General features: G+C 44.7%; 2 protein-coding genes across 5 annotated transcripts in view; one reads left to right on the plus strand and one right to left on the minus strand.

Annotated features, from left to right (window-relative positions):
- The window catches only part of SLC51A (solute carrier family 51 subunit alpha), an 87,556-nt gene extending 86,446 nt beyond the window's left edge, over window positions 1–1,110 (minus strand). Inside the window, exon 1 of the mRNA XM_043522640.1 lies at window positions 975–1,110. The gene's annotated coding sequence lies outside the window, so the exon portion shown is untranslated. The remainder of the gene's footprint in view (window positions 1–974) is intronic.
- TFRC (transferrin receptor) lies at window positions 1,012–27,923 on the plus strand. Of its 4 annotated transcripts, none has more exons than XM_037909082.2 (19): window positions 1,012–1,097; window positions 8,020–8,092; window positions 9,944–10,151; window positions 11,121–11,337; window positions 11,572–11,712; window positions 12,671–12,770; window positions 13,959–14,081; window positions 16,100–16,195; window positions 16,514–16,653; window positions 17,145–17,305; window positions 20,097–20,216; window positions 20,322–20,407; window positions 20,540–20,603; window positions 20,924–20,991; window positions 21,084–21,145; window positions 21,664–21,745; window positions 23,209–23,433; window positions 24,102–24,242; window positions 24,779–27,923. In XM_037909082.2, exons 2-19 carry the CDS (start codon window positions 8,060–8,062, stop codon window positions 25,019–25,021), a joined length of 2,310 nt encoding a protein of 769 aa, XP_037765010.1. In that variant the 5' UTR covers window positions 1,012–1,097; window positions 8,020–8,059; the 3' UTR covers window positions 25,022–27,923. The 4 variants fall into 4 exon arrangements, with proteins under 4 accessions (XP_037765010.1, XP_037765011.1, XP_043378574.1 ...); XM_037909083.2 differs by having other exon boundaries at window positions 1,036–1,097; window positions 11,578–11,712; XM_043522639.1 differs by lacking the exon at window positions 1,012–1,097 and adding an exon at window positions 1,156–1,265 and having other exon boundaries at window positions 11,578–11,712.

A 27,923-nucleotide genomic window follows, 5' to 3' on the forward strand; every position in this document is an offset into this window, starting at 1 on the left:
TGTGGCGATGGCAGAGCAGAGGCACCAGGACACGGGTTTATCACATGGGAGGTGCCGGGCTCTGCCGATGGCAGAGCAGACGTGCCAGGCCATGGGATTGGCACTCAGAAAGTGCCAGGGCATGCCATTTGCAGAGTGGAGGTGCCAGACCATGGCGATGGCACATGGGAGGCGCCAGGCTGTGGCGATGGCAGAGCAGAGATGTCACACACAGGAGGTGCCAGGCTGTGGGGATGGCACAAGGGAGGTGCCGGGCTGTGGCGATGGCAGAGGGGAGATGCCGGGCCCTGGGGATGGCACTCGGGAGGTGCCGGGGCGTGCCGTTTGCAGAGCGGAGGTGCCAGGCCATGGTGATGGCAGAAGGGAGGCGCCGGGCTGTGGCGATGGCAGAGGGGAGATGCCGGGCCATGGGGGTGGCACCGGGGAGGCGCTGGCTGTGGCGATGGCAAAGGAGAGATACCAGGCCATGGGGGCGGCATCGGGGAGGCGCCGGGCCCTGGGGGTGGCAGAGGGGAGATGCTGGGCCATGGGGGTGGCACCGGGGAGGCGCTGGCTGTGGCGATGGCAAAGGGGAGATGCCAGGCCATGGGGGTGGCACCAGGGAGGCGCCGGGCTGTGGCGATGGCAGAGGGCAGGTGCCGGGCCATGGGGGTGGCACAGGGGAGGCGCTGGCTGTGGCGATGGCAGAGGGCAGGTGCCGGGCCATGGGGGTGGCACAGGGGAGGCCCCGGGCTGTGGCGATGGCAGGGGGCAGGTGCCGGGCCCTGGGGGTGGCACACACAGGAGGCCCCGGGCCCTGGGGGTGGCAGAGGGGAGGCCCCGGGCTGTGGCACACCCAGTGTCTCACTCCGTGTCTCCTCCGCCAGCGCCCCCCGCCCCCCATCTTGGAGAGGGGCAAACCCCCCGCTCCGGGCGCGACAGGCGGGGGCGCGGGTTGCAGGGGGGTGGGGAAGAGGCGTGTCCACCTCACTCACCCCCCACACACTCGCCGCGTTCCTCCGCCCCGCGCGGCTGATTGGCCGGCGGCCGGTTAAAACGGGCACCGCTTCCCTCCCTTCCTTGAGGGTGGCTGGAGTCGGCGGCTGTAGCAGGAGCTGGTGAGTGGCCGGCCGGCCGCGGCGCGCGGGGCCGGGCGGTTGGCGCGGGCGGGAGAGCGGAGGCCGAGGCCGGGGCCGGCCCCTCAGGGCGCGTCTAGTCACAAGCGGCCCCTCCCCCTCCCCCTGCCTACGTGCGGCGCGAGCCCGGCTGCTGCTGAGCTGTGGCGGGTGAGCGCGGGGCGGCCGGGGCTGGGCGCGTGGGAGAGCGGGGCTCGGCAGTGGGCGCGCGCGGGGCTGCCCGGCCGTTGGGGGGGGGGGGGGCAGTTCCTGACGCGGCGCGGGGGGCTCCGCGGGCTGGGGCGGGGCTCCTGCCTGCCGCGCCGCGCACATGGCCCGCGGGGCTGCTGGGGCCGCGGTGACCTTGAGCGCATCCGGGGCCGCCGTTTGCAGGCGCAGCGCCCGGCATCCCTGCCGCGCTCCTGGCCGGGCAGTTCCCCCCCCCCCCCCCTTTCTGCCTGGGCCTCCCCGCCCCCACGAGGCGGCCTAGCCCGCGAGCTCCCCGCAGGGCGGGGGTCACCCTGGGCCTGCCGCAGCCCGTCACCAGGTGCCTGGCTCTGGCCCCTCCTTGAAACGGGGCACGTCCCGCGGCCTGGCCCCGCGCCTGCGAGGCTCCCGCCCGCGGCTCCGTGGGCAGGAGGCGGCCCGAGCCAGGCTCTGCCTGGGACTGGTGTCCACGCGGCCTGGCGCTGCGCCGGCTGGAAGACGGGCCTGGCGTGGTCTCGTGGAACATGGCAAAATGGCTCCTGTCACAGCCGGAATCTCTCTCTCTTGTCGCCCTCAGGACACGAGAGAGGAGTCTTGCCACCTCGTGGCAGGGAGGTGGTGAGGGGTAGGGTGGTGATATTATTTCACCCCTTCTTTTGTACTTCTGCAGCTCTGTTCTTGGGCTGTCAAGGGAAGTCAGGGCTGGTGAGGAGCCTCCTTAGCCTGTGGCCTCTAGGCTGTACCAGGGGCACCTGGGAGACTAACCAATTTATTGGAGCATAAGCTTTCGTGAGCTACAGCTCACTTCATCCGACGAAGTGAGCTGTAACTCACAAAAGCTTACACTCAAATTGGTTAGTCTCTCAGGTGCCACTAGTACTCCTTTTTCTTTTTGCAAATACAGACTAATGCGGCTGCTACTCTGAAGCCTGTAGGCTATACTAGCACTTCTGTATATTGCAGTAAGGACAGCTGGAGGTAGTACTAGTCCAGGCAGGCTATAGCTGTCTGACCTTGTCAGAGCAGGTCTAGGTCACACTGGCATTTGACTGACCAAAGTACTTCCACTGTTGCTGCACTAATGTGGTGGTGGCGTTGTCATGGCACAAGATATTTGCTGTGCTTTTTCCCTAGAAGTTGTGGAGTCATTCACTTGAAAGGTGGGGTACCTTCAGCAGTTATCTAGGCAGCTGCAGCAGCAGAGCACTGCCTATAGGGTGGGATATCATGTTTGTGGGAAAACTTCACTACTGATTTGGCTCAGTTATCTTAACTTGTGCTTCATGAACTATGAAGCCTTATAGGCCAGTACATAGGGACCTATGTTTGTCATGGGTTTTTCCACTCCACGGAGGGAAGTGGCTAAGGGTAATGTCCAGTTCCAGACTCGAAGCAAACTGTGGTTTCTTGGGTGTCTAGCAAAAACCTGGATGTACACCCCCTGGATTATCTGTTCATATTTCAGTGGCTTTTAGGAGCTCCATTTATAGACAGTGCCTATTGTGCTAAATGCAACAAAGTTTGTGTGCTCTTGGGGTAGAGACTATCGGTATAAAGCATTACAGCAGGTAATATAGACCAAAAAGAGTACAAGGAGATGGTGAATGACAGATGGTGGTCTCAGTAACCATGACCAGATGCTTGTAGCATCATAGCTAAGGAAGGATTTAAAGGATAGTGAGGTAGCTTTATGGATGTTTGTGGGGAGCTTCTCCAAGAGGGAGGGGGCAGCATGGGAGAAAGCATGAAGGTGTTTGAAAATATAAGCAAGTGAAGAAGGCTGGCATCACTGGCCAATCAGAGGCAGGAATGAATATCTTAATAGTGAATCATAGAACTGGAAGTCACCTCAAGAGGTCATCTAGACCAGGCCCCTGCACTCAAGGCAGGACTAAGTATTATCTAGACCATCCCTGACAGATGTTTGTCCAACCTGCTCTTAAAAATCCCCAATGATGGAGATTCCACAACCTCACTAGGAAATCTATTCCAGTGCTTAACCACCCTGACAGTTAGGGAGTTTTTTTCCTAATGTCCAACCTAAACTGCCCTTGCTGCATTTTAAGCCCATTGCTTCTTGTCCTATCCTCAGAGGCTAAGAATTTTCTCCCTCCTCCTTGTAACAACCTTTTTATGTGTTTGAAAACTGTTATGTCCCCTCTCTTTTCTCCAGACAAAACAAACCCAGTTTTTTTTCAATCTTTCCTCAAAGGCCATGTTTTCTAGACCTTTAATCACTTTTGTTGCTCTTCTCTGGACTTTCTCCAGTTGTCCATATCTTTCCTGAAGTGTGGCATCCAGAACTGTACACAACTCCTCCACACTGATTAGGCCTCTACTGGAGTAGAGTGGAAGAATTACTTTTGTGTTGCTAGCAATACTCCTGCTAATAACATCCCAAATGTGTGGTGGTTTTGTTTTGCAACAGGGTTACACTGACTCATATTTAGGTTGTGATCCACTATGACCCCCAGATCCCTTTCTGCAGTACTCCTTCCTAGGCAGTCCTTTCACATTTTGTATGTGTGCAACTGATTGTTCCTTCCTAAGTGGAGTACTTTGCACTTGTCCTTATTGGATTTCATCCTATTTACTTCAGACCATTTCTCCAGAGACTGAGTACAGTAAGAATAGGATGTGAAGGATTTGAGAACCAAACTAAGCAGCTATGTTTGATGTGATGGAGAAGGAGGAGCCAGTAGAGGGTTGCAGAAGGGGGTGACATGCTCAAAATGATGAGTGAGGAAATCCTTGCAGCTGGTATTTTGAATGGGGTAAGACTGCAGGTGTCAAAGCCAGAGAAGTGGATGTTGTAGTAATCCAGACTCTCATCATACCATGTCTCGATAAGAGATCTAGCTGTGAATGGATAGACAATCTGTGCAGAAAGAATTCGCAAGATTTAGATGTTCTGGATGTGGGATTGGCATAGGTTAATCAGATTTTTGGCCAGCGTGCCTCATCTCAAAATGGAGTTAAGATGCTTCAGTTCCACAGAAGGGTATTAGTGCTGCTTGAGTGTACCCTTAATGCACAGCTCATGTTACATTGATGCACAGTCTACATGAATTTACAACCCATGCTGATGGGAGAGCTGCTCCTGTCAGTGTAGTTAGTTCAGCTCCACAACAGGCAGTAGATGTGTCCATGGTAGCAACTCTCCTGTTGACATAGCACTGTCTAAACCAGGAGTTAAGTTGGTGCAACTATGATGTTCAGGGGTGTGAAAAGTTCACATGAAGTGACATCAACTTATGTCTGTAGTGTAGACCTGGCCTGAAGCATGAACAATCTTTTGTGGATTATTGTTGTGCACTGGCATTGCTGGAATTAACTTGTGATTCTTGAACCGGATGCAAATATATCTGGCTAAAGGGAACAGGTTCTATAGGCCACCACATGGTCACTTATTGAGTTGTCACTTATGCACCCTAGGGTTCTTTAAGCTCTAAGATGAGACATCTGGGGAAGAAATATCAAGTAATACTTCCTATTTTCTATAACTTATTTAACTAAGCTAAATTATTCTAATTCAAATTAAATGAATGAATTTGAGTCAACTTATCAAATAAAACTCCTTGTCAGCTTGGGAAGGCAGTATGTTTATCTGTCAGCCCCAATAATGAGGGTATTAAAACTTGTACTAAGTGATAGCAAAACTCTTACTAAAAACAGTGTGCTTGCCCAGTCAAGCACTCAGGAAAGGCCAAAATTTGCCCATGCAGCCTTAATTTGGCTCCTTGTATAAATGCACTATAATAATCACATGCTGTTTTTAGAGCACACCTGCATCATTCTGTGAATGTGTAGTTTAGGCCACAAGTTAAGTGAGAATACTTCTAAAGTGACATTTAATCTGCCATCCAAACCTGGCAGCAGATACTAGATTAACCTCCTCATGGGTGTAGGTATGGTTCTCTCACTATAGTATCTAAGTGATTCACAAAACAAACTCTCAGAATATCCCTTTGAGTTTAGGTGCTGGTGTTCCCACTTCAGTTGGGGAGCTGAAGTGCAGAGTTTATGGCCAAATGATCAGAAGGTTTGACTAAGTTTTGGATGCCCAATTTGAGACACCTAGGTCCTGAACTTGCACTATATTTAGGGCTATAAAAACAGCATGTGACTTCAGGTGCTTTTGCAGATATGCCAAATTAATGGTCACCTGTGAAGTCTGGCTTTAAATGACTTGCCCAGCATCACATAGGAACACTGGCATATGCAGAGATAAATGCCATCCTGGAGAACTGGATTCTAACTGGCTTACCCATAAGACCATACTTCTGCTCTCCTCTACTTCCAACAAATGAAGTAGGGTACTATAGACAACCACCTCATTCACTACACAGCCTTGATTCCCAGGGCACTATCTGTCATACACTGAGTGATACAGGGGTCACGTAGAAAATTAGAATTGATACAATCTTTAATTACATGATGTGTGCACAAGAGGGAGTCAAATTAAGGTTACAGAGGCAACCTTAATTCTCTCACTTCCTAACTCAAGTGCTGACTCCTCATCCTTAATGTTCTTTCAGTTTAGCATTTAACCCCTAATCTTGAACTATAAAAACCAAAAACTGCATCATGTGGCACCACTGACACTCCACCCCAGTTGGAACATCAGCAGGGTCAGTGCAGTCTTTTTATGCTAGCTGACTGACTGCTATGGTGGCAGGCTACTATCCTCTAGGGACAAGTCACTGGAGGGATGATGCTTTGCCAGTGTGCTTCATGTTATCTTCTGACAGCAGAAGAATGACTCTTGGATTTAATTCCAGTTTCTGTAGAGATGTTCTAATGGTTATGGGGGACAGACCCACCTCCCTTCCCGTTCTTCTCCACTGTTAAAACAGCCTGTGCCTGAGGCTGTCTGGCATGGAGATTTCAGGCCAAATGTTTAGTTTGGCAAAGTTACAAGCAACTGAAAATGGGGTCTTATAATAGAAAATGCTAGGAACATCTGCACCTGCAATTCCCATTGAGAGGCTGATAGAGGAAGAGTCAAATAACTTCCATGCTAAAATTTATTTAGGCTACAGCTCTATCAGGTAAACAATTAAGGATAAAATTTCTGTCAGTCACAGGTTCCATGACTTTCAGAGGCCTCTGACGTTTTCTGCTTGAACTGTTAGCTCCATGCCTTAGGGTGGCAGAGGGGTCCCCTTTATTTTCATATTCAGACAAGTGATAGGCTTCTGCAAACCTTTTTGTTGCCCACGACCTGTCTGAATTTACCAAAAATAACCAGGACACAACTTAACCTTAGTGATAAGTCTTACCTTGCACTCCCTTCCAGAGAGCATCATGAGATGTTCCAGTACAATGCAGGACAACACAATTTGCTTATTACATTCAATTAGCAAAAAATGCCAGGATTGTGAAACACTTTCAGCACATAAGATGTGCATGTGTAATCTTTGGAACAGGTTTATTTAACCTTAAGTTTAGTTAGTTGGTTCTAGATCAATGATTCTCCACTTGGGGTACACATACCCTAGCAGAGGTCTTCTGGGGGGTTGGTGGGTACATCATTCACCTAGATAACTGCCTAGTTTACAACAGGCTACATAAAAAGTGCTAGCTAAGTCAACAAACACTAAAATATTAGACAAAACGAGTTTTGGGGGTTTTGTCTCCCCTAGTAACAGTGTACTGAGACATGTATTTTTGTCTGACTTTTTTTTGTAAGCAAGTGGTTTTTCAAGTGAGGTGAAACTTGGGGTATGCAAGATGAATCAGACTCTTGAAAGGGGTTCTCAGCCACTCCAGATTGTACCACTATTCTAGGTGTTGGAGAAACTATTCTTTTGGTGCCATTCTGAGTCTATGGCTTCTGAGAGCCCACATGCTCACTGCCAGGCACTGGACTTTAAAAGAAGTGTAGGGATGCTTCCTTAGCATGCTTCCACCAATAAAATGTAGTGGGGAGAGACTTGATAAGATGGTGGCTATTCCTATTGTCCATCAATAGGAATCCAATACAAAAACATTGGTATTTCCCCTGCCATGGTAATCCCTTCACTAAAGTGTTTAAATATTGGATTTGCTTTTCTAACAGTTCCAAAACAAAAGGTGATTTAAGACTAACCACTCGTCCTGGCCTTGGCTATAAGGATTACTTGTTGGATGGGAGCTTGTGAATATATTCTAGTTTTTGTTTAGCAATTACAAAGGTTACATTTAAAACACATAGCTTCTTAGCTATAAGGCTTAGTTAATAAAATAGATGACTGAAACTTTAGCTTGTTTCTTGAACTTGAGGCCTGGGGACTTTAAGAGACTGAACTTTGGAGTTTCCCATTAGAGCTAGCTGAGGTGATCACTGTTTCCTCCCTTCTTCCCCCACACCAAGCCTTCAAATGGGGAGGGGATGTAGTTGGTTAGGGCAACAGCATCACTGTTAATACTGACCTTAGCAACACTCCAGCACACAAACCAGAACAAATATTGCACATTAATCCAGGTGAAGCTAATCTTGCAACTCATGGTATTTGGCAAAACTGAATAACTACATTGGTAGTATTTAAGATGAAGGCCCAGAAATACTTCATATAGAAAGAAGCTACTTCTGCATAAGCACTCACAAACTTTCTGCCATAGCTCTAAAGTGGTATAACACAGTAATTAGTATTGCATCTGGCAGATTTAAGTAATGCTGGTGAGCCTGATGTGCATGATAGGAATTTTAATGTGTATGTGCCTTTTGAAATTTTAGGTTTCAGTCAAGGAGTTGGAGGGAGCTAGTTCAAGAAACTATGGATCATGCTCGATCAGCAATCTCCAACTTGGTAAGATTTCCTGTCTAGTAATGTTGTAGTCTGAACACTGCTTCTGGTGAAAGTTAAGATAGGAGCAAGTAAACACTTGCAGGAATAAAATATTACATGTCAATCTTTAGATACTGAGTTTCTTCCTATCTTAGCTGATCTTAGGTCATGGTTTTTTCAAGAGTGAAGTTTCAGGTTGAGCACCCAAAAGCCCCTAGTCAAAGTGACCTAAATCCTGAAATCTGAAGGTAATTGTTCTTCCTTCTCCCCCCCCCCCCCCCCCCGCATCCGCTGGTGTCAAGTTGGGGATATGAAGTCACTGGTCACTCTAACTATAATATATTGGTGTTGGGAATGGAGGAACCACCATCAGCTAGAAATTGCCAAAATGATATGATTTTTTTAACCCAGTTTCACCAGGAAAGCTAAAAATGGCCAAGATGTAAGACAGAGGGAAACTGACTTCTGTGTAGAATTCATACAGACTAAGGGCTTGTCTATACTGCAAGTTGTTGACCCAACTTTTCTTTCGTGGGTTAAAGCCCCACCCCTGAAAGATAAGTGTTTTGCCCCTGCAAGTGGCAGTGGGAATGCAGCTTTGTTGGCAGGAGCACTCTCCTGAAGTCTAATGCTTCATTTTAAGCAAAAGGACTCTAGATAATTGCCTTTGCATTCACCTAGAGGGAGCAGTAAGTTGAATTTTGTGGGTCTTATATTTTCCTGCTGTTTGTAGAGACTGGTAGGGGGCAGTGTGGTGTGAAACAGAGCTCTGATAAGGGGGGTGAAGGTGGGAGAGGAGTTACTTAAGCACCAGTGTGGACACAAGAACAAATGGATATAAACTAGCCATCATATTTAGGTTTGAAATTGGGCAACTGTCTCAAATCTTCAGAGGAGTGAAGTTCTGGAACAGCCCTCCCAGGGAAGCAGTGGGGGCAAAAAACCTAACTGGCTTCAAGACAACTTGATAAGCTTACAGAGGGGATGCTATGAAGAGACAGGCCACATGCCATTGTAGGCAATCCATGACTGCCAGTAGCAAAAATCCCCAACAGCTAGAGACTGGACACTAGATGGAGTGGGCTCTGAATTACTGCAGAGAATCCTTTCCCAGGTATCTGCCTGGTGGGCCTTGCCCACTAGCTCAGGGTTTAACTGATCACCCTATGGGGCTAGGAAGGAATTTCCCCAGGTCAGATTGGCAGAGACCCTGGGGGGTTTTGGCCTTCTTCTGCAGCCTGAGGCATGGTTCGCTTGCAGGTTTAAACTAGTGTGAATGTTGGTCTCTGTAACTTTAAGTCTTTAAATCATGATTTGAGGACTTCAGCAACTCAGCCAGAAGTTAGGGGTCTATTACAGGGGTGGGTGAGGTTTGTTGGCCTGCAACATCCAGGAGATCAGACTACAGTCAGAAGGGACCATCATGATCTAAAGTCTAAGTCAAAACATGAGTTCTTAGTCCTGTGCTTCCTCTAGAACAGGTGTGGGTGTCAACACCTAAAACAGAGCTGCCTTAGAGGTTTTACTTATCAGGACTTTATCAAAGTCCTGAACTCCCTTTTTCATAAAAACTTTAAAAGATGGCGACGTTCTTGAACACTACCTTTAACTAGTAGGTTTAGGTTGACTGCAGAGTTATATATGAAGATCCCAATTTTGTGGGTTTACAGCAAACATCCAATCTGGTGACTCTAGACAGATCTAATAACTAGTTAAAACAATTGGCTTTTAGAGTGGGTCCTACATAAATAAAATCCTATACATGTATTCTGGAATGAACACAAATCCCAGATTGTAACAAGCAATATAGTAGGCTTTTTGTGTAGTATCAAGTCACATATTTCTCACTCATCTGTCTTCTTTCCAATTTAGTTTGGAGGTGGGCCGCTGTCATACACCCGTTTCAGTCTGGCTCGTCAAATGGATGGAGACAGTCGTGTGGAAATGAAACTGGCAGAAGAGGAGGAAGTTGGAGAAAATGGAATGACTGACCATGTTCATAGCCGTGTAGCAAAACCCAGAAATAGTGGGAGAAACCTCTGGTGCAAGGTTGCTGCAGGAGGCCTCCTCTTCTTAATTGGTAAGATGAAAGGAATTCTACAAAGTAGAAGTAACAAGACACACTATGCTCTGTTATAGTGATTCTTCAGTGTGCATCTTACAATAGACCATCTAGACTACAGTACAGTAGAATCTGTTAAATTCCTCAGGAATGGAGGTTGTTCATAACTGAACAAAACAGCATGGTTCTTTCAGAAATTTATAACTGAACATTGACTTAATACAGCTTTGAAACTTTGCTGTGCAGAAGAAAAATGCTGCTTTTAACTGTATTTTAAATTAAACAAGCACAGATGGCTTCCTTACCTTGTCAAATATTTTTTAAACTTGCAGTTAACACAGTTCTGTACTATATTTGCTTTCTGATGCCTGATTGCATACTTCCAGTTCCAAATGAGGTGTGGTAGACCAGAGTTAAGAACTGACTGGAGGTTCTATTGTACCTCATTCCTGGGGCTGACAGTGTGAATACCTGTTTATTTTACTACAAATCTGGAGTTTAATGTTTATCAAAGCAAAGAAGAGCAAACAGTATTATGAGGAAACTAGTAAAAGTGTTTTGTCAACTAACAGAAGAACAAAGCTACAATAGGTGCATTAATGTTGGAAGAAGATCAAGTAGGTCTTAAGGAAGATGTGGACTTCCTGCTTTAGTACCCAATAACTAGTTTTGTTACAGTAATACAGACTCAAAGCAAATGCAGCTAAATAAAACCTGAATGGTATTGGAGACCCACTGTATGAAGATTTTATCAGTATGGTACGGGATGCTTTATCCACATGGTATCTTAAAATATAAAATCCATTAAGGTGAAACTTAGGAAAGCTGGTACAGTTTATAAGAACTTCCAAAGCTTGCATGGGAACAGGTTAGTCTCCCAATAAAACTCAACTACTTGGAATGAACAGTCAGGGGCTTGAGTTAACACTGCGTTGGCTCGGTTTTTTTAATGGCTTTGTAGTGTATAAACGTCTGTCTTTTCCCTAGGGTTTCTGATTGGCTACTTGAGTTACCGTGGGAGAATGCAGGCAACTAGCACTTGTTCAGATGGAAGTAATGCATGTGGAAACCCTGCCATTACACCTTCCCCAGAATATAACAATGAGTACATGGAAGAGCCTAAAACTGAATCTGTCCTTTACTGGAAGGATCTCAAAATGATGCTGTCAAACAAGCTGAGAGCTGTAAACTTTAACAATGCCAGGTAACATCCTTCGGAGTCCTAGTCAGAGCTATTTGTTTCACATCCTGAGTATTTTGCTAATCTGAAACCACCTACCTGTTCCTGTAGCACAAGTGTTAAATAACTGAAGACTCTTGCCACCTCAGTTACAATCATGAGTGTGATCTAGGCTAAAGTTAAATGGCTTGTTCACAACCTGGCATTGTACTAGGTAGCTGGTTTTTAAACTGTTGTGTCTTTACATTTTTCCTTCTGTTCCAGGATGCTGACATCTTATGAAGCTGGCTCTGAAACAGATGAAAGTCTTGCTATCAATCTTCATGGTCAGTTAACTGATTTCAAACTGGATAAAGTTTGGAATGATGAGCACTACGTTACACTGCAGGTCCAGGGCAGGTATGTTAATATGCCAAAGACAGTAAGCTGCTTTTATTCTTTCAGGCATGGATCTTACTAGTTCAACCATAAAAATTCTTCAGCTAGAGCAAATGTTTGAGGTCTCTAACTCTCTCAGGCCAGCTAACCTTGTTTGAGGGGAAATCCAAGCCAAAGTCTCTCTTGGCTTCACTTCTGCCTGTGGTAGTGGCTACTGGGGTGCCTCAGAGTCCAGAAAACTTTTTTAAAAGCCTGCCTTACAGAAGTAGACAGACAGTTGGTAAAAATCTGTCACAATGCTAAACTGTAGAACTAAGCTTGTCATAGAATAATGACTTGCTTTTACCAAAGTAGTGCATGAGTCTTTAGCCTCTTGAGTTGTCAGTCAGTTAATACAGCCCTATTTCTGTTGGGACATATAGATCCTGTAGCTATAGTCATAAACTTGTCTTGGCCTGCAAGACCCTATCAGCTCAAATCCTTAGTGTTATGGGAAGGCATACTTGGAGGAGAGTGTTGGGGAAAGCAGTAATCCCTAACTTCTACATTGCTCACATAGGGGAACACTAAGTGCCTAAGTTCACATAAGTATCCTAATTCTTTCTCCACTCAGTACTTGCATACAAGCACCTGTCATCCCTTTTCAGGGTTAATGACTCCAAACATCACCTTCTAGAAGCTCATTACTATAATCTAAATGTAGGCTTTGTGCAGCATGGCTTAAACTAGCTTTGTGGGCCATATATACAACTAATGCTTATTGTATACATTGGGGAGTAGCATGTTTGAGCTACTTAAGGTCTCACCATTTCACTTAAACAAATGTCAGATTTATACTTCCAAATCATATTTCCATGGTAAAACTCTTTTTAAGCAGAATAATCAAATAGTAAATGGCTAGTGCTAAGAACTTGCTAATCTGCCATTTTTAGAATTGGTACTTTAGCTCTGCTTAATGCTGTTTCTTGCTGTCTAATAGCTCACCAAATAAAGTGACTATTGAGTCTTCAACTGAAACGGCAACAGAACTGCCAATTACTGATGGGTATGTGGCGTACAGTGCAAGGGCAACAGCAACAGTAAGTTACCTAGCTTTGAATAGCAAACTACTTTTTAAAAGAACAAGTCTGAATGTGCTGAGGATAACTGACTTGTCAGTTAATCTCACTTGTGGACAAGTCACTCTCTAGGACTGAGACTTGAACTGTCAGTGGCTCCTTAATACTTCATTCTTAATTATTCTAAAGTGTCTGGCTTCCACCCCTGAGACACAAGACTACTGCTTCACTTACAGCCAAGTAGAGCAGGATATGGTGGTTTGGAGTAAAACCACCAGTTATTAGGCAGAACAGCTCTTCAGAATAGTCCCTCCTGAGGCTTACCATTGAGGACATGGCCCAGGTATTTCCAAGCTTCAGCCCATGAAGCAAGAGTTCTCAAAGTTAGAACTTGAACTTACCATCACACCCACACCTAGTAAAGCAAACTAAACTCTGGTCCTGGATTTTATATTTACTAATAGATGTAAATAACACTTAGCTTATCACCAAGATGAGCATGTCTGTCTAAACTCTCTCTCATACCACTTATGGTAAGTGCCCTGCAACTCCTCTTGTGAGTAGAGGGATCTCCATAAACCCATTTCAACCCCCCATCACCAAGGCCTGCAGTAGCTGGTGGCTGCTTCCCTCCTCGAGGGTTCCTGGCTAGGGGCCCATCCAGGAGCTCTTCAAGAACAATCATAAAGTAAGACTGGAAGGGCCCTCAAGAGGTCATCTGGTCAAGTCTCCTCCTGTGCTAGGGCCAGGACCAAATACCTAGACCATCCCTGACAGGCTTGTCCAACCTCTTCCTGACTCCCAATGATGGGATGCCCCAACCTCCCTTGGAAGCCTATTCCAGCACTTAACTAACTGTAGGTTAGATATTGAGGAGGAAGAAGTAGCCTAGTCTAACTAAATCTCTCACTGCCTATTACTATTGTCCTACCTTCACTGAAGATGGGGAACAATTGATCACCCTCTAACAGGGGGAACCTCTGCCCAGAAAGCTGGTGGTCTAACAGCTGGGAGTTGCTATAAGCTTGAACCAAGATAATTTGCTGCTGAATGCATGAGACTTGGTTGAAGCTAGGACATTCAAGTTGCTGCATGAGTTCAGATTTCTCATTATCTTCCTGTAAATAAGACAAGTGGTCCAGGCCCCATGGCTTTAGAGAGATTTTAGGTGAATTATCAATGATTGCTACAACTACATCTTTGTTCCAGGGTAAACTAGTCTATGCTAACTATGGCCGGGCAGAGGACTTTCAGGAACTAAATAAGATGGATACCCCTGTAAATGGATGTGTGGTCCTTGTCAGAGCTGGGAAAATTTCTTTTGCTGAGAAGGTAGGTAACAGCTCTTGGCTCCTATTCTGAATAGTGTGTTCATAGATCACCTAGCTAACTTAGGACACTTTTTAGTATTTAGAACTGTCATCTTCAGGTTAGTCAGATCAGCCTTTAGCTTAGTCTAGATGTATTTGAATGCTGCAGGGGTTGGGGGAGAGGAGTGTACCTCCTTGACATGTGAATGGGCCTGGCAAAAATTGTTCATGCTGCCACTACTTCTGGCCCACAGTTGCAGGAAGGAGTAGCCTGTTTCAGTTAACTCAGTTACAGTGCAAGAGAACAGTGAGAACTCTGCATACTGGGGGGGCACAATGTAAACTTCATCACTTGCCTAGTGACTAAACACTCTGGAGTTCTTCTCAGTGGGGCTGGTAGCATTGCCTGTAAAGACTGAGTGACACTTCCATCAGAACAGCCATACTGGGTCAGATCAATGGTCCATCTAGCCCAGTAATCTGTCTTCTGATGGTGGCCAATACTAGATCCTTCAGAGGGCATGAACAGAACAGGGCAATTATCAAATGATCCATCCCTTGTCTATTCCCAGCATCTAATGGGAAGAGGATTTCCAGGGTCTCATAATGCCAGAAGACCCTGTTTTAGTGGCTTACAGCTTAGCCCAAACAGTTGAAGTTCAGCAGAAACTTTCCATGCCACCTTGTCTCAAGTGACCAACTTCAGGCACTCATGAGACCAATTACACACTTTACCCCTGGGAAAGAAACTGACCTTTTCTTTGAGATACTCAAGTGGCTCCATGTTTGGGAGCAGGAACTTAAAATCTGACAGGAAGGTGGTCTTGGTCAGTGTGCCTTTTGCCATCCCCTGCAGAAGCTGACCAAACTTGGTCATTAAGCCATTGAAACTCTTGCCCATGCTCTCTAGAATCTCACTAGACCTTCACAGCTAAATTGGCCAAAGATTCTGTCCATGTTGGGCATGCTCCAGTCTTGCGATGAGTAGAGCTCACTGTAATAGCAGATTTGAGCTGCTCCAGGCACCAGAATAGAGTAGAGGAGCCTGTCTCTTTAGCTCCAGGCAGCATAGAAGAAGCTGCTCCTGAAGTGGAGAGGAAAAGCACTGGGATGGGTTGAGCTGAGTGGCCAGAGAAGGAACCTGGGACTGAGTGGTCACTGGCCTGAGCTAGATAAGGGAGTGGGGAAGGAAGTAATGGGATCAGGAGCCAGAGATGGGGAAGATACAGGACAGGGAAGGGCAGGGCCATAGGCTAGGGGAGAAATGGGTAGTCTGCCCACTCAAGCGCACAAAGGCTGTCCTTGTAACCTTAACTTTGCCCCATGTAGGCATGTAATTAGACTACCATAATGAGCCTGTCTCTTCCATAGGACACTGCTCCAGAGTGCACAGGGTGGATAGTACTCAGTTAATGAGCAGCTAGTCATTCCTTAACTTAGTTATCCTATACTCTTCAAACCTTACTCTGAAGGTGGAAGTTCAGCATGGGCTTTTCTACAGCACTCATCTGTATAGCGCTTCTGCAAATTCCCCACCAGGCTCTCAATGCAAGCACCCAAAAAATAAAACCGACAGTGACCACACAAGACTGGGTTAAATGATGTGCCCAGCATCACACAGGAACTGTGGCAGAGGCATGGATAGAATCCAATTTTCCAAGCCACTTAACAATAACTTGCATAAGAACAGCCATGCTGGGTCAGACTAAACGTCCATCTAGTCCACTATCCCTTTCTTTCCTGTAATCCCTTACACACATTTGAACTTCTGCAAAAAATGAAACCAGGAGTCCTATATTAGACAAGTCTCCTTCAGTACATAACCCTGCTTCATCTCCAGAGAAGGTCTGTGCTGGACACTGAGGCAGCAGAGTCCTGTGTAACATAGTCTTGACTTATGCTAGTATGTGAACATGTATGGACAAGAGGTTACATTTTAAAGTTGCACTAAGCAACCTTGATTCTGTCCTTTAGAGTCCATTATGTAACATTAACATAGCACAGACTCTTCAGCTTAATCAATTTCACCTTCACTTCCAGGTTGCTAATGCCGAAGGCTTGAATGCAGTAGGTGTCTTGATATACCCTGATCCTGCTGATTACAAACTCCCTGATAATGAGGTTCTCTTTGGACATGTAAGTACTACTGCTGAACATTGGTTGGCTTCCCTCTAGAAGATGCAAAGGGAGACTGCATAGCATGCTTGCCTAGAGAACACAAACATGCTGTCTCTTGCATAATGCCTCTAGAAATGATTCTCCACTTACGTAAGCTTAACCATAATGGTTCCTTGATGCCAGGCAATATTGATTGACAAAGCACAGCTGTAGCTTTGCAAATACAAGAGTGGCTGTATTCCACAATACTGGTAGGTAGACCTCTAGCACCTCACTCTTACAGACCTTAAACTATTATGTGTATCTTGCATGTAACACACAATCCTTCATTGACAGGCTCATCTAGGAACAGGTGACCCTTTCACCCCTGGCTTCCCTTCATTCAACCACACTCAGTTCCCACCAGCTAAATCTTCTGGACTCCCAGGCATTCCTGTCCAAACAATCTCTAGTGCTACTGCAGGAAATTTGTTCAGGTAATATTGCCTACAGGCGTTCTACCAAGGGTCAGTAATACAATTGGATCCCTATGAGTAATCCATGAAATTGCTCAGAGTCCTTCTAAGCAGAGCTCTCCTCCTGTCATCTAACAATGTATATTGAGCTACAGCTTGTACAGTTTCATCAGTATAGGACTCCCAAATTCTTGACTGTTTCAGCAAATGGAGTCTTGTATTCACTGTTCCTGAGATCTTTTTATATAAACCTTGGCCTATAGCATTGCTTAAATGCAGGCTTTAAACAAATGTCTTGATGTGAAAATTGTGGTATGCTTCTCAGTCTGAGGTTTGGAATTTCCCCAGTATTACACCAATGCAGTGCACTCTTAATCCAGCATGCAGTTAACTAAAATCGGGAACTAGTCTTGCCAGTGTCACTAACTTCCACCATAGTAAGGCTCTGAATGAGGTGCTTAAGTGACAATGAAGTAAAAGTATCTGATTTTTTTTTCCTCCGCCCCTGCCAGGAAAATGAATGGAGAAGTCCCCTCTGAAAAGTGGAGAGGTAGCCTCTCAGATTACAAAATGAGGTCACAGAACACCAAAGTGACACTTGAAGTAAACAATCAAATGGTACAGAGAAAAATTCATAACATCTTTGGCGTTATCCAGGGTTTTGATGAACCAGGTAAAGCTTTGTTACTAAAATCTCATTGAATAGGCTGGCCTCGTTTAGAAGCCAGTTTAGCCTGTAACTGGCATAACTTACATGGGAGAATGGGCTGGGGGAGTCCTGGACTTAAACTTCTTTGGCTTACTGTTGGATAAGTAAAGTATGTAACAAGTCCTCATTACATGGAAATCTTTAAGCAAATAGCTACTTTCTCTTACTTGGCCACTGGATAACAGGCAAAATGAAAACCTTTCCCCATAACACAGTATCATTGAAAATCAAAGGATAAATGTGGAGAATTGATTTGTACACCACTCATGGGGAGTAAGCATGCTACTTCCTGAATTGGGCTGCCTCTTAATGATACTTTCCCAAGTTCTCTAAGTGGTCTTGCACCTAGTAATCGTTTGGTTTAAACTTGTCCATTGTCTACACACATTTGAACCAATCCAACTAAAAGAATTTTAAACCAATTTATGCAAACCAGTGCATGTTCCAATTTATGGTTTAGGCCCTGTTCATAAGTCTACAGGTCTGGTAGACTAGTTTGTAATGCCTAAAGACCCCATCAGGATCTGAGCCTCACTCTTCCAAGCACTGTAAATACACATGACTACCTGCTCCAAAGCACTTGTGAGACTGATCACTCAAAACCCTGAGAGTCTCCAAGAAATGCTCAACATTACCAGCCAGACTGCCAACTGGATGGGACTCCACTTCAATGCTAGGAAATGCACATCCCTGCATATCAATGGGAGAAGAAGGGACTTGGTCTGGGCAATGCCACTTCAGGTCCCAAGTGAACCCATGATCTTCCTTGGACAAGCAAGCCTACCAACATCTGGCACACCCACAGGTTTCTGCATTTAGCAGACACCTGAGGATATCAGAGATACCACAAAATGTGGCCAGGATCAGTTCCTCCCTACTGGCACCATGGCAGAAGATAAACACCTTCCTGATCTCCCCTGCCATATCATTTTGTCCTAAGGGGATCTGTAATGGCAAAAGTACCTCTGAACAAGGCAAACGCCATCAGGCAGCTAGTGAAGTGGATGTTTCTTCCCCAGAGAACCAGCAATGAACTGGTGTACATCTGTCAGGCAGGGCAGCTCCAACATCCCTCATTGCAGTGATCAGTCATGCCTTCTGATGTGCCTGGACACCATGGTGGGGAACATCCTGTATAACACTTCCTGCTGTCATCAAGAAGCAAATCACCAGGACTCCCACCAACCAGATGTTGCCACCTACCTGAGCAGCTCACTGGAAGGCAAATTTGGAAGAGATGGGGGAAACTTTGCTTTGCTCTGGACACATGCCCACAAGTGGAGAAGCATATTTGGCTGCTGTTAGACATGGTGCAAGGAATGCCAGGAGCTGGGAGTCCCGGTGCCACAGGTGAAGCATGCAGAGCACAAGCATCATTCCAAAGCTAGAACCATGCTGGAGAGGACCTGAAGGATGCTATCCATTGCCAATACATAGAAAACCTAAAATGGAAGCCAAACCAGGGCAAGGCATTCAAAGTGACAGGCAAGTGGGATGCCAGCAGCCACTTCCTCCCTGGGGGCAGCTTCACCTAATTTTTGCCAACTAGGCTCATCCACAGAGCCCAGCCCAACTGGATTCCACTGAACAGCCATCTGCCATGGGAATGGGACAAGCCATGCAGGAAGCACAGCTATGCAATGAGACTACCCCACATCCTGTGTAGCTACAAGCCCCATTCCAGATCCTAGCAGCTACAGCATAACACCATCCAGGATCACCTAGTCAGAACCATCCCATCACCTGTAGGGAAGGTGGACATGAACACCATCCCTGGAACCAACTGCAGCCAGTCCTCAATGAGGACCAGAAGAAGATGGTGGCCTTGAACAGGACCCTGGCCTTCTGCTCCACCTGAGCTCAAAAGGTGGAGAAATAAACAGGTCTCAAGGTTTTGGCCAGAGCAAAGGGTTACCAGGTTCAGGCACATGGCACCCCAGTAACAAGTGAGTGAGAATGCAGAATCAGTCAGTGCGTTCAGCTGAATGCACTAACTCATGGTGTCAGACACCATCAGGTGATCAAGGAACATCTACATAATGTCCCATCACCAAACATCCTCAATAGCAGGAAGGATGAGCTGGAGTGCTGATAAGCACAGTGGGGAAGTAATTAATTGATATAATCCATGAGGGAAATTTTCTAGATGGACAACCACAAGTACTCATTTTTCTTTAAGGGACAACTTTCACTCACTACTAGATTTGCTTTCCACAACCAACTCTCTGTATAACTTTTTTCTTGAGTGATGTACCTAAATACTTGGATGCTACTACTGAACTGTATTAAATTTATTCACCTACATTTGGGTTATTGCTGATTATGTACTATATATATTTTGACTTTGCATTTGTGGATAATCTAAGCACTATACCAGATGTAAAGACCTTTTTTCCTTAGCCTGTGTAATTTTTTTGTTTAAGCTAATCAGAACTAGCATGCATAATGGAAAAGAATTTAACTGCCTTAAATCCTGCTACAAGGAACCTCCAATCTTCCTCTATTGTACACTTGGCTCTGAGCTGAATGTCATTTCAGACATGACCAGACTGTTTTCATGAATGGCCCTAATGCTGAGCTAGTGAAGAGCCTTCTTAAAATTCAGTCTTTTTTTCCCTAAAGGTTGCATGCAGCTTGCCAAAATGTTTACTCTTCCATGTATCACATGTAGGAAAGTGTTTTGCCAAAATATTTTGGTTCTAACTGATTTCTGAAATAGTACAGCTGCATCTCATCACTCCTGCCCTCTTTGCAGATCAGTATGTTGTGATTGGAGCCCAACGAGATTCCTGGGGTCCTGGAGCAGCAAAGGCTGGTGTGGGAACAGTCATGCTGCTGGAGCTTGCCCGTGCAATTTCTTCCATGGTAAAAACAGGTAAACCATGAAATAATTAAGCCCAAGTACACTTTCTGCTGGGGGGGGACAAAACCTTACATAAGGTAATGGAGCCCAGATCTCAATTCTTTTCTTATTTTAAAGGTGGCTATAAGCCCAGAAGAAGCATTGTCTTTGCCAGTTGGAGTGCAGGAGAATTTGGAGCTGTTGGTGTCACTGAGTGGTTGGAGGTAACTAAGTAAAAGGCATCTGATCAAACCAAGATTAATCAGAGCATACCTCTTCTGTCCATAACTGTATGCTTTTACTATAGTTCAAAAGTTACTGCCTATTAACAGGCATTGTTTTTTCTCCCATTTTAGGGTTATTCTGCCACACTGCACACCAAAGCCTTTGCATACATCAACCTGGATGCTGCAGTTTTAGGTAACTATTGCTCTCTGGTCAGCAAATCTACAAAACTCTAAAATTAGAACTGGTCAAAAACCGTTCCAATGTGAAGCTCTAAAATGACAAGGCTAAATGTTTGTCTTCTTTTTTTTTTAAAAAGAAGCTACCAGTGCCCAGTAACTGGAATAGCAGGTACATTGGGTGCTTTGGCTTAATGCTGCTCATGTACTATATTGTGTCTTAAAGCACTGAAAGTCATTACTGCTGCTAAAGAGAAACCACAATACAACTTTATTCCTATAATCTCATACTTGTATTGGCTAACATGTTCCAAATCTCAACTTCTACCATCACAGGTTCAAGAAACTTCAGGGTTTCTGCCAGCCCAATGCTGTACAAAATAGTGGAGCAGACTATGATGGAGGTGAGTCCTAGTCTCTCTGGGCTAATCTGAATCGTGATCCAGGCATACAGGGAAGTACTTGGACAGTAACTTTACTCTGCACCTTATTGCAGGTGAAGTATCCAGAAAATAGAAGTCTGTATGACTACATTGGTTCTGACTGGACCAAAAAAGTGTAAGTCTCCTGCTCATCTTTGAACAGTAACTTCAAAAAGCTCATCTTGAGCAACAAAGCTAATCTAACCTCTCTGAACCCAAATGAATCTCCTAATAAACCCCCATATAGGAATACTGACTAGGCAGCCACTCTAGCTTTAGCTCTAAATTTGTTGATACTCTGTTCAAATCCTTGAAACACAGCAAGCCATTAGGACAGCCTCCTAATCATTATGACTTCATTCCCATGTCATTGGTGCAATAGTTTAGTACACTACTTGGTTTGGAATGTCATGTTCAAACTAGATCACATATCCAGTCTAATTTTCCAGCTGTTCCAAGAACAACCTTCTAGGAGATGCTGGTGTTTATGGAACTGCAGAAACTGGCTTGCTAGTGCTCCACTTCCTTAACAGGAATCCCCTGTGCCACCTGGCCAGGTGTGGCCATCTATTTTTAGCTCAAAGCTTCAGTTATTGTAAACATTGGATTGGGTAACCTACAATTGAGTAACAATGCCAATATTTCTCATTGCAGTGTTCCCTTTCGTATGGATAATGCAGCTTTCCCTTTTCTAGCATATGCAGGAATCCCAGCCATTTCATTCAGTTTCTATGATGTAAGTCACTTTTGTACTTGTAAACCTCTGCCAAATGAAGTAAGAATGTAAATACAACTTAGCAAGGAAGCTTAACAGTAAACTTGTGATAGGTTTGACTCCTGATCTAGCTAGTTGGAAGAACTAAAGCTGCTCTAAGACGAAACCAGATCAAGCACATGTGCTAATGACATCTTCCGTCTAGTGGTTTTATCATAACTGACATCAGTGGATTAGAATCTGCCAAAGAGCACAAGGAGCAACTCCTGGCAGATTCCACTGCTCCCAGGGCTTCAGGCTTCTTACCACCTCCTGGACTAACGTGGAAGCTGAACTCAACAGTGGGGGTCAACTTTAACCTCAGGGCAGCACAGCTGTAGGGTTATACCATCCTATTTCTGTACTCAGCTTCTAGCCAGTGAATGCAATCTCTTGTATGAGCAGCTTCCTAGTTCCTTAATGGAAGGCAAGATCAGACTGTTAAAAGTACATGGGTGGCCAAGCGGTAGAGCAGTTACTTCTAGATTAGATATCTGTTTCTGGCTCTCATGCAAACACTTCCTCAACTACTCCAGACTTAAATTCTTACTCTTCCTTCAGCCATTGGTTCACACATTAAGTAGACTAGATTATGATAAACTAAACATTCTACATGGCTTCCCTGTGTTCCAGACGTTGCTTGATCTACTTTCCTGTATGTAGATATGAGGCCTGTATATTAATGATGTGAGTTTCTAAACAAACCTACACAAGCCTCTTTTGAATGGAACTAGAATTCCTGTCTACCCAGATGTCCATGTTTCATTGCTATCTATAGAATTAATAGCACTGGAACACAATAACTACCTGCTTGTTCTACATACTATAGGAATAACACAAAGTTTAGCTGATCAGAGAAGTCAGTTATCAAAGTTCAAATTTTAGCTCTACATAGCTAAACTTCCTCAACTTTTGATACCTGTATTAATGCTTCTGCAAATATTTGATCATGCAGTTTGCTGGAACTCTCATGATATTCTTTGGGTGGTTACTTAAACAAGAAGTTACATCTGCAAGTCCAAATTTTCTGCAAGTATTCTTGCCAGTGGAACTTGGGTATTCCTTGCTTTGCAGAAAGCCCTTACATCCCTTGGTGGCTGAGTTTGTTGGTAAAGCTGTGGAGTAGTAGCAGGTCACCAGTAGACTGGAAACCTTGGCAAAGCTGCTTGCTGCCCACTTCAACCCAAAGTGGTGTGGCTGGCATGCATACAAGTAACACCTCCCTATCCCTCAGCTTGACCTTCTGTAGGGCAGAATGAGTGTTTGGCAGAGGTGCCAAATAAGTTCAACATGGGAGGGAAGAGAAGTGACTGCAGATAACAGGTCAGTCTAGTACTGCTTACAGTACAGCCAAGGAGTAGAGTAAAACTCACAGCTAGAGAAACATGCTCTAAAACCAGGGTTAGAGGTAAGAATTCAGAGTGCAAATGCTTTCTGCCTTGCAGGATGAGGAAGGATATCCTTACATGGGCACCAAGCAGGACAGTTGGAGCAGACTTGCCTCATCTGTAACTCAGCTGGACAAGTTGCTTCAGACCGCTACAGAAGTGGCTGGCCAGATGGCTATTAAGATGACATATGATCACCAATTTTACCTGGACTATGAGCAATACAACCAGGAATTGCTCAACTTCATAATGAAGATTAGCCCATATAAACAAGAGATAAAAGTAAGTAAAGTTTGTTTTCCCCCACTAACCCTAAACACTGAAATCTGCCAGTGTCTTATCCCCACCTGGTAAGCTAGGATTGAGAGGGTAGCATTGTCAATTCAATTCCTGGGGCTGCCAACAAGAGCCCCACTGCAGTGACTGGCAAAATGAGCCAACTACCATTAGTGGTGCAGTCACATGCCCAGACTGAATACATCCTCATCTGGAAGGGCTCTTCTAAAAGGGCCTCTGAAGGGTATAGCTGCTTAAGTTAAAAACTTCTTGAGCAATGTTCAGCCTAAAAAAGCTACCAGTAACTCAGGCTATGCCTACAGTTCAGTTTTTCAGTAGAACTTATGTCTAAGGGTGAGATTTAATCACACACCCCTATGACAAGTTACACCAACATAAGTGCTGGTGCAGACAGCACTAGGTCTGCAGGAGAGCTTCTCGCTGCTCTGGAACAGTAAAGCTGATGGGAGAGTGCACTCCTGTCCATTTAGTGTAGCTACACTAGAGAGCTTGCACAGCTGCATCAGTGCAGCTACACCACTGAACTCTAGTGTGGCCATGCCCTCAGTCTTTCAAAGTGGTCTGTGGTTAAGATTTGTACCAACTCAGATTCCCAACCCTGTCTCCAATAAATCAGTAGTAAAATTACTAACTCTAGCTCTTCTCCCTACCAGGGAATGAATCTGACCCTTCAGTGGCTGTATTCTGCCCGTGGTGACTTCAGTCGAGCTACAGCTGCGCTGACAAGAGACTTCAAAAACACTGACCTTAACAACAAGCTCCTCTGCCGCTTGGTGAATGACCGCATCATGAAAGTAAGTATTCTGAGCTTGGTTACAAGAGTTGATTTCACTCAGACCACAAAGGAGTCCAGTATCCAGTGGAGTGAGCATTTCATGAAGGGTTTAGTTGTATATCTGGGACTCAATGAAAGTCCACTGGATTTATACCCAGTGACTGGTCTAGCTGTTGTGGCTGCAGGTACAGAGTACATCTCCTTAAGAGGCAGAGCTGTCCTTCTGGGTGAGGGCCTGCACTTATGAAGTGGCCATCACTTCATGCTTGCTACTGTTGGATTAGGAAATGCCTGTCTGGCCCCATGTGACTGCCCTGGTAAATCCTTAATTCACTTCCCCTAGAAAGATGTCTAGATGCTGCTAGCTAACACTGGAAAAACAGCCATGCAAAAGCTAACAAACACTAGGAGAGGCTGTTGAACCCACTTCTGAATTTTTCTAGCTCCTAGATAATCCCTGGCTTTTGGCCCCTTCACCACTATGTCAGTGCAAGAACTGACACCTGCAGGAATTCAGTCCAATATCCAGTTCTAAATTTTACATTTCCTCTTAAGGTGGAGTACCACTTCCTTTCTCCATATGTGTCTCCAAAGGATACTCCTCTACGTCATATCTTCTTTGGCTCTGGTTCCCACACTCTGTCAGCTTTGCTGGATCACTTGAGCCTCCGGAAGACCAACCCAAGTGCCTTTAACCCAGACCTGTTCAAGAATCAACTGGCTCTGGCAACCTGGACTATTCAGAGTGCTGCTAATGCCTTATCTGGTGACATTTGGAACATAGACAATGAGTTTTAAATGCATAATGCATTAACCTTAATGCTGGGGTACAGAAACAGGGAACCCCACTCTTCCTCAATGACCTAGTGAACACTTACACTAAATCTATTGACAGGGTAGTTGGAAACTTACATTTTGATCAAGTAAAACTCCAAATTTGATTTTTTTGATAGGGAAACTTCACCAGCAGCTGTTCAAGCAGGGATTTCAGCCTATGCTCACTAAACACTACTGCTTGTGGTGCTGCCTTTCTGTCCTGCTTGAGAATAAACAGGTCAGACTGATTAAAGCAAGACAGTCTATTCAAATATAAATTCTGATCTAAAACTAAATTGGTACCTTTGAGTGGGGAGGTACCTTTAAAAACTCTCAGGTAGACAATGTTGGCTTTCCCTTTTGAGGTCAGTCTTAAAGTTGGTGAAGGCAGAAGATCGCCTTTGTAACAGTTCATGGGGAAATTCGTAAGTGTTTCCAGCCTCCCTTCTGGGGCTGTGAAGACATCTTGACCTCAAGTAAAACTGATTTTTTCACAGTAGTAGCCCTTAGCTGCTGAAATAGTCAGGAAGTTCTGAAGTGTTTAGCCACCCTAATACATGAGTTACCATGTGAATGACCATCTTGGCTTTCCAGGAAGAGGTGACTTAAAGACTAACCCCTTACAGAAATTTACATCACAAAGGGGAGGTGAAATCCAAATTTATGCCCCCTTCAGTGTCCTCACTCAGTCCCTCTCAGATAAAAGGGACCACATGGTAACCAATAGCTCTGGATGGCTACAGCTGACATTTCAGACCCTGTTGCTGTGAGGCCTTTCATGAAATCAAGTCCTTGCTTGCCAAATTTTTGTTTGGCCAAGTAAGTTGGCAAAACTCACAGGAAGGCTCTCATTTGGTACTGAGTTATTTATTTTTATTTATTTATCAGTGACAGAGTTCACTATAAATGGCGTGGTTTTTTATAGAAGATAATTATCGGAAGCAGTGCCTTCCATAATTATGACAGTTATACTGTCGTTTTTGAATAAAAGCAGCATCTGCTATTACAATCGAACATGATACTGGAATTTTGCATTCAAATATTAAAATGAAGCAATGGTCCATGAAGCTTAAATCTATTAGAAAATTACCAGTTCAGCTTTCCATGGTTTTCAGATATGGAGATCTTGCATAAGCGTTTAATCTGGTACTAAAAGCACTCATTTCTAAAGTGACTCCTGAAAAACCCTAAATTTGAGATACAAACAAATTAAAAATAACTGCAATTAAGCCTCCCTTGGACTTGCTGCCTAGCCCAGAGGTCAGGCTTCTATCTTACCCTGCTTCAGTTGATGACCTCTGTAGTTGTACAGTGAGTGCAGCTCCATAACCTGCTTTAGGCTTTGATATTGCAAGAAAAGCACCTCTGAGCTTGGCAGATAAGACCTTTAAGGATGCATTAATAGGGTTTAACCATAGCCCTGGCTCAACCCTTGTTAAGCCTAGGGTGTTGTACACAAATGCGGACTTGTACCTCTAAGATCAGGCAGCAATTTAATCACATGGCAGCTTTGCCGCAAAATTTCCAGTACCTTATGTATCATGAAAACCTAACTCACATTATCGGGAGCAGTGTCTTCCATAATGTATAAAGAACAAGGTAGTTTTTGCCTACCACAGTGTTATATCGGAGGCAGTGTTCTCCATATGTTGCACTAAGGGTGTATGTAATTATCGGGAACAGTGTTTCCCATAATTTTCTTATGCTTATCATGCAATGACATCTACAGAGCTTGATGGTTAGTATCTAACATGTATCCTCAAATTCCTGCAATCCTAGTTCCACTTTCCTGTGTTGCAGATGCAAATGCTAGTGTGTATTCTGTACCTGAATGTTTTTTCAACCCACTTTGTAGGCTAAATTGTTTCAAGTTGTGCTGTAATCTATTTAGTTGTGACTGCTGGGTCTGACTATTTAGCAAATATTAGAATAGTAAGGCTGTTTGACCTATCTGAAAAAGGTGAAGGGAATTGATACAGTGAACATACAGTGCTGGATTTTTGATAACTCCACTGTTTAGTAAGCTACATTCAGTCTCTGTGGCATATCTAAGCAGTACAATTTGATTTTGTACTTCAATCTACCTAGCATCACTAGAGACTAGTCAATTCAGCAGACAGCAAGGCTTTAGGGGGTCCCCATCTGCTCACTAATCAAAGACCAAGTAGACTTCCTTGTTCCTTCCAATATGTTAGTACTTCACTGGTAAGTTCCTCAAGCCTATTTAGGTTCTATTAAATGCTGCTGTTTCTGGCTGCAGCCAAAAAGCAATCTCCCTGCCCCATTACAACAGGGTGCTGGTCTGAGCCCTCCATGTGGCCCACTTAAATACAACTGGTCTAGACTCCTGGTCCCTGTGCTGGAGCTGAATCTGCAGAGAACTTAGACAGGACTTGTTCAGTGGCAGCTCAGGGATGGGGGAGAGTAGCTATTGCAATTTGAGGCTTAAACAAGCCCTTGAGACTCCATTAATGAGCTTTGGTGTAAGTTGGTCCTGGCCATCATGAAAGACAGTTAAATTTAAGTGCATACACGAAAATTTTCTGCTCTGATGGCATCCACAGCAACCTTGATACTACTTACAAGGTGACCTTGTGGCACTCAGTCTCAATCCTGTTTCACTGGTAAAACTCATGTTGTGGTTGGAAGTTGTTGCCATAGCACTTGCATGCACCTTGAATTCTTAGATTCTGTAAACTTTGCCTGCTACTAAGCACATGAATAAGACAAACTGTCCTGTAGCTAGATGAGTCGTAACTGATTACTACAGGTTCCAGTCATACTTTCTTGCTCTTGTACTAAAATTTGACTTTGGGATGAGATTAATTTGCTTTGTTCCTGCATTACCTGCTTCTTGTTAAATAAAACAAAACTTGAAAGCTTC

Source organism: Chelonia mydas, chromosome 9, assembly GCF_015237465.2.
Source record: "Chelonia mydas isolate rCheMyd1 chromosome 9, rCheMyd1.pri.v2, whole genome shotgun sequence".
In the NCBI taxonomy this organism is placed as follows: domain Eukaryota; kingdom Metazoa; phylum Chordata; order Testudines; family Cheloniidae; genus Chelonia; species Chelonia mydas.